Raw genomic sequence first — 12,815 nt, forward strand, 5'->3', positions numbered from 1 at the left:
ATTCACTAGAGATCAGCAATGACATCACTAAGAATGTAACCTATCCATTCATTAGAGATCAGCAATGACATCACTGGGAATGTAACCTATCCATTCACTAAAGATCAGCAATGACATCACTAAGAATACAGCCTATCCATTCACTAGAGATCAGCAATGACATCACTGAGAATGCAACCTATCCATTCAGTAGAGATCAGCAATGACATCACTGAGAATGTAACCTATACATTCACTAGAGATCAGTAATGATTTTACTGAAAATGCAGCCTATCCATTCACTAGAGAACAGCAATGACATCACTGAGAATACAGCCTATCCATTCACTAGAGATCAGCAATGACATCACTGATAATGTAACCTATCCATTCACTAGAGATCAGCAATTACATCACTGACAATGTAACCTATTCATTCACTAGAGATCAGCAATTACATCACTGAGAATGCAGCCTATTCATTCACTAGAGATCAGCAATGACTTCACTGAGAATTCAGCCTATCTATTCAATAGAGATCAGTAATGATTTTACTGAGAATACAATCTATCCATTCACTAGAGAACAGCAATGACATCACTGAAAATACAACCTATCCATTCACTAGAGATCAGCAATGACATCACTGAGAATGCAGCCTATCTATTCACTATGACATCACTGAGAATGTAACCTATCTATTCACTAGAGATCAGCAATGACATCACTTAGAATGTAACCTATCTATTCACTAGAGATCAGCAATGACATCACTTAGAATGCAGTCTATTGATTCATTAGAGATCAGCAATGACATCACTGAGAATGTAACCTATCCATTCAGTAGAGATCAGCAATGACATCACTGAGAATGTAACCTATCCATTCAGTAGAGATCAGCAATGACATCACTGAGAATGTAACCTATCCATTCACTAGAGATCAGCAATGACATCACTGAGAATGTAACCTATCCATTCTCTAGAGATCAGCAATGAGATCACTGAGAATACAACCTATCCATTCACTAGAAATCAGCAATGACATCACTGAGAATGTAACCTATCCATTCACTAGAGATCAGCAATGACATCACTGAGAATACATCCTGTCCATTCACTAGAGATCAGCAATGACATCACTGAGAATGTAACCTATCCATTCACTAGAGATCAGCAATGACATCACTGAGAATGTAACCTATCCATTCTCTAGAGATCAGCAATGACATCACTGAGAATACAACCTATCCATTCACTAGAGATCAGCAATGACATCACTGAGAATGTAACCTATCCATTCACTAGAGATCAGCAATGACATCACTGAGAATACATCCTGTCCATTCACTAGAGATCAGCAATGACATCACTGAGAATGTAACCTATCCATTCAGTAGAGATCAGCAATGGCATCACTGAGAATGTAACCTATCCATTCAGTAGAGATCAGCAATGGCATCACTGAGAATGTAACCTATCCATTCACTAGAAGATCAGCAATGACATCACTGAGAATGTAACCTATCCATTCATTAGAGATAAGCAATGACATCACTATGAATGTAACCTATCCATTCACTAGAGATCAGCAATGACATCACTGAGAATACAGCCTATCCATTCACTAGAGATCAGTAATGATTTTACTGACAATGCAGCCTATCCATTCACTAGAGAACAGCAATGACATCACTGAGAATGTAACCTATCCATTCAGTAGAGATCAGCAATGGCATCACTGAGAATGTAACCTATCCATTCACTAGAGATCAGCAATGACATCACTGAGAATGTAACCTATCCATTCATTAGAGATAAGCAATGACATCACTAGGAATGTAACCTATCCATTCACTAGAGATCAGCAATGACATCACTGAGAATACAGCCTATCCATTCACTAGAGATCAGTAATGATTTTACTGAAAATGCAGCCTATCCATTCACTAGAGAACAGCAATGACATCACTGAGAATGTAACCTATCCATTCACTAGAGATCAGTAATGATTTTACTGAAAATGCAGCCTATCCATTCACTAGAGATCAGCAATGACATCACTGAGAATGTAACCTATCCATTCACTAGAGATCAGCAATGACATCACTGAGAATGTAACCTATCCATTCACTAGAGATCAGCAATGACATCACTGAGAATATAAGCTATCCATTCAGTAGAGATCAGCAATGACATCACTGAGAATACACCCTATCCATTCACTAGAGATCAGCAATGACATCACTGAGAATGTAACCTATCCATTCACTAGAGATCAGCAATGACTTCACTGAGAATTCAGCCTATCTATTCAATAGAGATCAGTAATGATTTTACTGAGAATGCAACCAACTGAGAATACAACCTATCCATTCACTTGAGATCAGCAATTACATCACTGAGAATGTAACCTATCCATTCACTAGAGATCAGCAATGACATCACTGAGAATGTAACCTATCTATTCACTAGAGATCAGCAATGACATCACTGAGAATGCAGCCTATTCATTCACTAGAGATCAGCAATGACATCACTGAGAATGTAACCTATCCATTCTCTAGAGATCAGCAATGACATCACTGAGAATGTAACCTATCTATTCACTAGAGATCAGCAATGACATCACTTAGAATGCAGTCTATTGATTGATTAGAGATCAGCAATGACATCACTGAGAATGTAACCTATCCATTCACTAGAGATCAGCAATTACTTCACTGAGAATGCAGCCTATTCATTCACTAGAGATCAGCAATGACATCACTGAGAATGCAACCTATCTATTCACTAGAGATCAGCAATGACATCACTTAGAATGCAGTCTATTGATTTGATTAGAGATCAGCAATGACATCACTGAGAATGTAACCTATCCATTCCCTAGAGATCAGCAATTACTTCACTGAGAATTCAGCCTATCTATTCAATAGAGATCAGTAATGATTTTACTGAGAATGCAACCCACTGAGAATACAACCTATCCATTCACTAGAGATCAGTAATGATTTTACTGAAAATGCAGCCTATCCATTCACTAGAGAACAGCAATGACATCACTGAGAATACAGCCTATCCATTCACTAGAGATCAGCAATGACATCACTGATAATGTAACCTATCCATTCACTAGAGATCAGCAATTACATCACTGAGAATGTAACCTATTCATTCACTAGAGATCAGCAATTACATCACTGAGAATGCAGCCTATTCATTCACTAGAGATCAGCAATGACTTCACTGAGAATTCAGCCTATCTATTCAATAGAGATCAGTAATGATTTTACTGAGAATACAACCTATCCATTCACTAGAGATCAGTAATGATTTTACTGAAAATGCAGCCTATCCATTCACTAAAGAACAGCAATGACATCACTGAGAATGTAACCTATCCATTCACTAGAGATCAGCAATGACATCACTGATAATGAAACCTATCCATTCACTAGAGATCAGCAATGACATCACTGAGAATGTAACCTATCCATTCATTAGAGATAAGCAATGACATCACTAGGAATGTAACCTATCCATTCACTAGAGATCAGCAATGACATCACTGAGAATACAGCCTATCCATTCACTAGAGATCAGCAATGACATCACTGATAATGAAACCTATCCATTCACTAGAGATCAGCAATGACATCACTGAGAATGTAACCTATCCATTCACTAGAGATCAGCAATGACATCACTGAGAATATAAGCTATCCATTCAGTAGAGATCAGCAATGACATCACTGAGAATACACCCTATCCATTCACTAGAGATCAGCAATGACATCACTGAGAATGTAACCTATCCATTCACTAGAGATCAGCAATGACTTCACTGAGAATTCAGCCTATCTATTCAATAGAGATCAGTAATGATTTTACTGAGAATGCAACCAACTGAGAATACAACCTATCCATTCACTTGAGATCAGCAATTACATCACTGAGAATGTAACCTATCCATTCACTAGAGATCAGCAATGACATCACTGAGAATGTAACCTATCTATTCACTAGAGATCAGCAATGACATCACTGAGAATGCAGCCTATTCATTCACTAGAGATCAGCAATGACATCACTGAGAATGTAACCTATCCATTCTCTAGAGATCAGCAATGACATCACTGAGAATGTAACCTATCTATTCACTAGAGATCAGCAATGACATCACTTAGAATGCAGTCTATTGATTGATTAGAGATCAGCAATGACATCACTGAGAATGTAACCTATCCATTCACTAGAGATCAGCAATTACTTCACTGAGAATGCAGCCTATTCATTCACTAGAGATCAGCTATGACATCACTGAGAATGCAACCTATCTATTCACTAGAGATCAGCAATGACATCACTTAGAATGCAGTCTATTGATTTGATTAGAGATCAGCAATGACATCACTGAGAATGTAACCTATCCATTCCCTAGAGATCAGCAATTACTTCACTGAGAATTCAGCCTATCTATTCAATAGAGATCAGTAATGATTTTACTGAGAATGCAACCCACTGAGAATACAACCTATCCATTCACTAGAGATCAGTAATGATTTTACTGAAAATGCAGCCTATCCATTCACTAGAGAACAGCAATGACATCACTGAGAATACAGCCTATCCATTCACTAGAGATCAGCAATGACATCACTGATAATGTAACCTATCCATTCACTAGAGATCAGCAATTACATCACTGAGAATGTAACCTATTCATTCACTAGAGATCAGCAATTACATCACTGAGAATGCAGCCTATTCATTCACTAGAGATCAGCAATGACTTCACTGAGAATTCAGCCTATCTATTCAATAGAGATCAGTAATGATTTTACTGAGAATACAACCTATCCATTCACTAGAGATCAGTAATGATTTTACTGAAAATGCAGCCTATCCATTCACTAAAGAACAGCAATGACATCACTGAGAATGTAACCTATCCATTCACTAGAGATCAGCAATGACATCACTGATAATGAAACCTATCCATTCACTAGAGATCAGCAATTACATCACTGAGAATGTAACCTATCCATTCACTAGAGATCAGCAATGACATCACTGAGAATGTAAGCTATCCATTCAGTAGAGATCAGCAATGACATCACTGAGAATACACCCTATCCATTCACTAGAGATCAGCAATGACATCACTGAGAATGTAACCTATCCATTCACTAGAGATCAGCAATGACTTCACTGAGAATTCAGCCTATCTATTCACTAGAGATCAGCAATGACATCACTGAGAATGCAGCCTATTCATTCACTAGAGATCAGCAATGACATCACTGAGAATGTAACCTATCTATTCACTAGAGATCAGCAATGACATCACTTAGAATGCAGTCTATTGATTGATTAGAGATCAGCAATGACATCACTGAGAATGTAACCTATCCATTCACTAGAGATCAGCAATTACTTCACTGAGAATGCAGCCTATTCATTCACTAGAGATCAGCAATGACATCACTGAGAATGTAACCTATCTATTCACTAAAGATCAGCAATGACATCACTTAGAATGCAGTCTATTGATTGATTAGAGATCAGCAATGACATCACTGAGAATGTAACCTATCCATTCACTAGAGATCAGCAATTACTTCACTGAGAATTCAGCCTATCTATTCAATAGAGATCAGTAATGATTTTACTGAGAATGCAACCCACTGAGAATACAACCTATCCATTCACTTGAGATCAGCAATTACATCACTGAGAATGTAACCTATCCATTCACTAGAGATCAGTAATGATTTTACTGAAAATGCAGCCTATCCATTCACTAGAGAAAAGCAATGACATCACTGAGAATACAGCCTATCCATTCACTGGAGATCAGCAATGACATCACTGATAATGTAACCTATCCATTCACTAGAGATCAGCAATTACATCACTGAGAATGTAACCTATTCATTCACTAGAGATCAGCAATTACATCACTGAGAATGCAGCCTATTCATTCACTAGAGATCAGCAATGACTTCACTGAGAATACAACCTATCCATTCACTAGAGAACAGCAATGACATCAATGAGAATACAACCTATCCATTCACTAGAGATCAGCTATGACATCACTGAGAATGCAGCCTATCTATTCACTATGACATCACTGAGAATGTAACCTATCTATTCACTAGAGATCAGCAATGACATCACTTAGAATGTAACCTATCTATTCACTAGAGATCAGCAATGACATCACTTAGAATGCAGTCTATTGATTCATTAGAGATCAGCAATGACATCACTGAGAATGTAACCTATCCATTCAGTAGAGATCAGCAATGACATCACTGAGAATGTAACCTATCCATTCAGTAGAGATCAGCAATGACATCACTGAGAATGTAACCTATCCATTCACTAGAGATCAGCAATGACATCACTGAGAATGTAACCTATCCATTCTCTAGAGATCAGCAATGACATCACTGAGAATACAACCTATCCATTCACTAGAGATCAGCAATGACATCACTGAGAATGTAACCTATCCATTCACTAGAGATCAGCAATGACATCACTGAGAATGTAACCTATCCATTCACAAGAGATCAGCAGTGACAACACTTAGAATGTAACCTATCCATTCACTAGAGATCAGCAATGACATCACTGAGAATGTAACCTATCCATTCAGTAGAGATCAGCAATGACATCACTGAGAATGTAACCTATCCATTCACTAGAGATCAGCAATGACATCACTGAGAATGTAACCTATCCATTCTCTAGAGATCAGCAATGACATCACTGAGAATACAACCTATCCATTCACTAGAGATCAGCAATGACATCACTGAGAATGTAACCTATCCATTCACTAGAGATCAGCAATGACATCACTGAGAATGTAACCTATCCATTCACAAGAGATCAGCAGTGACAACACTTAGAATGTAACCTATCCATTCACTAGAGATCAGCAATGACATCACTGAGAATGTAACCTATCCATTCACTAGAGATCAGCAATGACATCACTGAGAATGTAACCTATCCATTCACTAGAGATCAGCAATGACATCACTGAGAATGTAACCTATCCATTCAGTAGAGATCAGCAATGGCATCACTGAGAATGTAACCTATCCATTCAGTAGAGATCAGCAATGACAATACTGAGAATGTAACCTATCCATTCACTAGAGATCAGCAATTACATCACTGAGAATGTAACCTATCCATTCACTAGAGATCAGCAATGACATCACTGAGAATGTAACCTATCCATTCACTAGAGATCAGCAATGACATCACTGAGAATACAGCCTATCCATTCACTAGAGATCAGCAATGACATCACTGAGAATGTAGCCTATCCATTCACTAGAGATCAGCAATGGCATCACTGAGAATGTAACCTATCCATTCACTAGAGATCAGCAATGACATCACTGAGAATACAGCCTATCCATTCACTAGAGATCAGCAATGACATCACTGAGAATGCAGCCTATCCATTCACTAGAGATCAGCAATGACATCCCTGAGAATGTAGCCTATTCATTCACTAAAGATCAGCAATAACATCTCTGAGAATGTAACCTATCCAGTCACTAGAGATCAGCAATGACATCACTGAGAATGTAACCTATCCATTCACTAGAGATCAGCAATGACATCACTGAGAATGTAACCTATCCATTCACTAGAGATCAGCAATGATTTTACTGAGAATGCAGCCTATCTATTCACTAGAGATCAGCAATGACATCACTGAGAATGCAGCCTATCCATTCACTAGAGATCAGCAATGACATCCCTGAGAATGTAGCCTATTCATTCACTAAAGATCAGCAATGACATCACTGAGAATGCAGCCTATCCATTCACTAGAGATCAGCAATGACATCACTGAGAATGTAACCTATCCATTCACTAGAGATCAGCAATGACATCACTGAGAATGTAACCTATCCATTCACTAGAGATCAGCAGTGACATCTCTGAGAATGTAACCTATCCATTCACTAGAGATCAGCAATGACATCACTGAGAATGTAACCTATCCATTCACTAGAGATCAGCAATGACATCACTGAGAATGTAACCTATCCATTCACTAGAGATCAGCAATGACATCCCTGAGAATGTAGCCTATTCATTCACTAAAGATCAGCAATGACATCACTGAGAATGCAGCCTATCCATTCACTAGAGATCAGCAATGACATCACTGAGAATGTAACCTATCCATTCACTAGAGATCAGCAATGACATCACTGAGAATGTAACCTATCCATTCACTAGAGATCAGCAGTGACATCTCTGAGAATGTAACCTATCCATTCACTAGAGATCAGCAATGACATCACTGGGAATGTAACCTATCCATTCACTAGAGATCAGCAATGACATCACTGAGAATGTAACCTATCTATTCACTAGAGATCAGCAATGACATCTCTGAGAATGTAACCTATCCATTCAGTAGAGATCAGCAGTGACATCACTGAGAATGTAACCTATCCATTCACTAGAGATCAGCAATGACATCACTGAGAATGTAACCTATCCATTCACTAGAGATCAGCAATGTCATCACTGAGAATGCAGCCTATCTATTCACTAGAGATCAGCAATGACATCACTGAGAATGTAACCTATCCATTCACTAGAGATCAGCAATGACATCACTGAGAATGCAGCCTATCCATTCACTAGAGATCAGCAATGATTTTACTGAGAATGCAGCCTATCATATTTTGGTGGGCGGGGTGTGAGGTGCAGGGCAGATGTTGTTACCCTAGGGGCAGATGGCATTAACCCCTTTTATTTATGACGCCAGGGCATGGTTTAGCCTATAACCACCCAAAGGTATACCAATGGATCCTGGACTAGGCACGGGGGCAATAAAGACTCCGATGCCAAGTTACGGTAGCTTTACTGAGGATAGACAGTTGGTAAAGTCTATACAGTTCAACCAGGGCCCAAGGAGGTGACCAATGACTCAGAGACCTTAAGGGCTTGCTGGGGCTTGTAGTGGGACTAGACAATTTATTGCAGGCCCCGTTGCTTGACAATTTGACAGAGACTGTCTTGACTTGACTGATGATGGACAATGCTGCAGATTTAGCTTACTTGCACTTGACTGTGGCTGCAGGACTTGAGTTGAGGCCTTCAATACTCTGGACACACACACTAGGCACGACTGACCTCAGCAAAGACTTGATGCTAAAGAGAGGCTAGCTCCTCCCAGGCTTTTATGGGGGAGACTAGCAGGGAGCCCATAGGTCACTCTTGGGATCACCTGGTCACTGGTACCTCCTGGGTTACAATCACATGACATATCACATGGTATAACTCTTGAAGTGATAACACATTTTATAGAGTACAACATATTTACAATGGGGAAACTAATGCAGGGGGCCCTGGGAACACTGAGGGATGCTGTCCCTTGTAAGAAAAAAAAAAAAGCCTTTACTTACCTCCTGTGCTTCCATGGTGCCTCTGGTATCGCTACTGTGGTCCCCAATATGATCCATTTCCTGGTGCTGGGGGTCAATATGTCACAGTGCAGCTCAGTGTATCGCTGGCCATAGCGAGGTCCGGCCTCAGCTAGTGATCGGTTGAGCAGCAATGTGACGTATTGAGTCCCTGTGTCTGTCTGTCTGTCATCGACCCATCTGGCATCACAGTTACCAGATGAGCAGTCTGGCTCTGTCTGCTATGCTCACTTCTAAGACAGTGTGTCTGTGCAAAAATATATATTTGCTCCCTAGAAAACCTATTAAAGTGCTCTGTCTGTCCAATGTTTCTGGTGTTCACAAAATATCTTCACAGAACTGGGGTCTTTTTCTCATTCATCCAACTGTTTTGTTACAGGAACCTTCTTCTCCAACTCAAAACAATTTTGAGATTGGCATGAAGCTGGAGGCAGTAGACAGAAAAAACCCTCACTTTATTTGCCCGGCCACCATTGGGGAGGTGAGGGGCAGCGAGATTCTTGTGACTTTTGATGGATGGAGAGGGGCTTTTGACTATTGGTGCCGATATGACTCCAGGGATATCTTTCCAGTGGGATGGTGTTCTCTGACTGGTGACAACCTTCAGCCTCCTGGCACTAAAGGTATGTAGTACACTGCAAGAAGGGGGCCCCCTCATATGGCACTAGTATTTCTTTCTACACATGTGCTAGTTAAAACTCAGCCCTTGGCTTGTAAAATATTGATTATCACTAAGATTGCTGTTACGAGATATTGGAATTCCTCCACTGAACCAAACACAGGAAAAGCTGTTGTTTCTTAACGGAGTACTCCACCGCCCCAACATTTTGTTCCGAACACTGGGTGCGGGCTGCGGGGGTCGTGACGTCACTGCCACGCCCCTCTTGATGTCACACCATGTCCCCTCAATGCAAGTCTATGGGAGGGGGCATGGCTGCTGCCACGTCCCCATAGTTTTTCCCTAACTATGCCCCATTAAACAAATTTGGGCTTCTTGGTGTTTTCAGTCTTATTGTATACACACCTTTTAATTAGTCTGGAGCAACTGGAGTCCGCTGGACTTTTTTTTTTTTATAAACTTATAATCATACTGGTGCATTACAGGGGTTATTTTGGTTACAATTTTTTTTTATTTTTCTGCACAAAGTATTCTTTTTCCAAGAACAAACAACTGGCCATAAAAAGGTAAAACATAAAAAAATTGGCTGATTTATAATTTATTTATTTTTAACCAATTTGTATAAAATAGCTTTCAACAAAAACTAAGGCTATAAAAAAATACAACAGAATGAAGCCTAGCAATGATATTTAGTCCTTCTAAAAGATGTGATCAGCCGACAAACAAGCATTTGCTTGTTCATTGGCTGATCACTGGGCCTATTACACAAGGCAATATCACTGATAATCGCCCCAAGTTTTAAATCGCCCCCCCCCCTAAGAGTTTTAAATGACAAATTACTTCAACCCCATAAGGACCAACCTACTGTGCTCCTCCAGAACCAAGCAATATTATATTACTTACATTGACACTTTAAATTATTTTTATTTTTCCTTCGATGTTGCATAAGGAGACTTGTGTATTGCAAGATACTTTGTCGTTTTTTTTTTTTTTATCATTTAAGGTGTCATTATTGTTATTTTAGAGGAAGGGGCAAAAAACACCAATCCTACCATTGTTTTTGCTATATTTTTCAGTCTTACACTAAAAGGAAAGCTGTTAGGCCCTGCCTGTGGCAGACCTGGGGACCACATTGGTGTTACGCCGAGCGCTCCGGGTCCCCGCTCCTCCCCGGAGCGCTCGCAACATCCTCGCAATTGCAGCGCCCCGGTCAGACCTGCTGACCGGGTGCGCTGCGATACCTCTCCCAACCGGGATGCGATTCGCGATGCGGGTGGCGCCCCCTCGCGATGCGCACCCCGGCTCCCGTACCTGAATCGCTCTCCGTCGGCCCTGTCCCGGCGCGCGCGGCCCCGCTCCTTAGGGCGCGCGCGCGCCGGGTCTCTGCGATTTAAAGGGCCACTGCGCCGCTGATTGGCCCAGTTGGCTTAATTAGTGTGTTCACCTGTGCACTCCCTATTTATACCTCACTTCCCCTGCACTCCCTCGCCGGATCTTGTTGCCATTGTGCCAGTGAAAGCGTCTCCTTGTGTGTTCCTAGCCAGTGTTCCAGACCTCCTGCCGTTGCCCCTGACTACGATCCTTGCTGCCTGCCCCGACCTTCTGCTACGTCCGACCTTGCTCTTGTCTACTCCCTTGTACCGCGCCTATCTTCAGCAGTCAGAGAGGTTGAGCCGTTGCTAGTGGATACGACCTGGTTGCTACCGCCGCTGCAAGACCATCCCGCTTTGCGGCGGGCTCTGGTGAATACCAGTAGCAACTTAGAACCGGTCCACCAGCACGGTCCACGCCAATCCCTCTCTGGCACAGAGGATCCACCTCCTGCCAGCCGAATCGTGACAGTAGATCCGGCCATGGATCCCGCTGAAGTTCCACTGCCAGTTGTCGCCGACCTCACCACGGTGGTCGCCCAGCAGTCGCAACAGATAGCGCAACAAGGCCACCAGCTGTCTCAACTGACCGTGATGCTACAGCAGCTACTACCACAGCTTCAGCAATCATCTCCTCCGCCAGCTCCTGCACCTCCTCCGCAGCGAGTGGCCGCTTCCGGCCTACGACTATCCTTGCCGGACAAATTTGATGGGGACTCTAAGTTTTGCCGTGGCTTTCTTTCACAATGTTCCCTGCACTTGGAGATGATGTCGGACCAGTTTCCTACTGAAAGGTCTAAGGTGGCTTTCGTAGTCAGCCTTCTGTCTGGGAAAGCTCTGTCATGGGCCACACCGCTCTGGGACCGCAATGACCCCGTCACTGCCTCTGTACACTCCTTCTTCACGGAGATTCGAAGTGTCTTTGAGGAACCTGCCCGAGCCTCTTCTGCTGAGACTGCCCTGCTGAACCTGGTCCAGGGTAATTCTTCCGTTGGCGAGTACGCCATCCAATTCCGTACTCTTGCCTCCGAATTATCCTGGAATAATGAGGCCCTCTGCGCGACCTTTAAAAAAGGCCTATCCAGCAACATTAAAGATGTTCTGGCCGCACGAGAAATTCCTGCTAACCTGCATGAACTTATTCATCTAGCCACTCGCATTGACATGCGTTTTTCCGAAAGGCGTCAGGAGCTCCGCCAGGATATGGACTTTGTTCGCACGAGGCATTTTTTCTCCCCGGCTCCTCTCTCCTCTGGTTCTCTGCAATCCGTTCCTGTGCCTCCCGCCGTGGAGGCTATGCAAGTTGACCGGTCTCGCTTGACACCTCAAGAGAGGACACGACGCCGCATGGAGAATCTGTGCCTGTACTGTG

At 41.8% G+C, this 12,815-nt stretch overlaps 1 protein-coding gene across 3 annotated transcripts in view; it reads left to right on the forward strand.

Annotated features, from left to right (window-relative positions):
• Window positions 1-12,815, forward strand: part of SCMH1 (Scm polycomb group protein homolog 1) — a 78,129-nt gene that overhangs the window by 40,329 nt on the left and 24,985 nt on the right. For all 3 annotated transcript variants that reach the window (XM_056557326.1, XM_056557327.1, XM_056557328.1), the window contains one exon: window positions 9,834-10,077. In XM_056557326.1, the coding sequence (XP_056413301.1) occupies window positions 9,834-10,077 (244 nt within the window). The remainder of the gene's footprint in view (window positions 1-9,833; window positions 10,078-12,815) is intronic.

Source organism: Hyla sarda, chromosome 2, assembly GCF_029499605.1.
Source record: "Hyla sarda isolate aHylSar1 chromosome 2, aHylSar1.hap1, whole genome shotgun sequence".
Classification (NCBI taxonomy): domain Eukaryota; kingdom Metazoa; phylum Chordata; class Amphibia; order Anura; family Hylidae; genus Hyla; species Hyla sarda.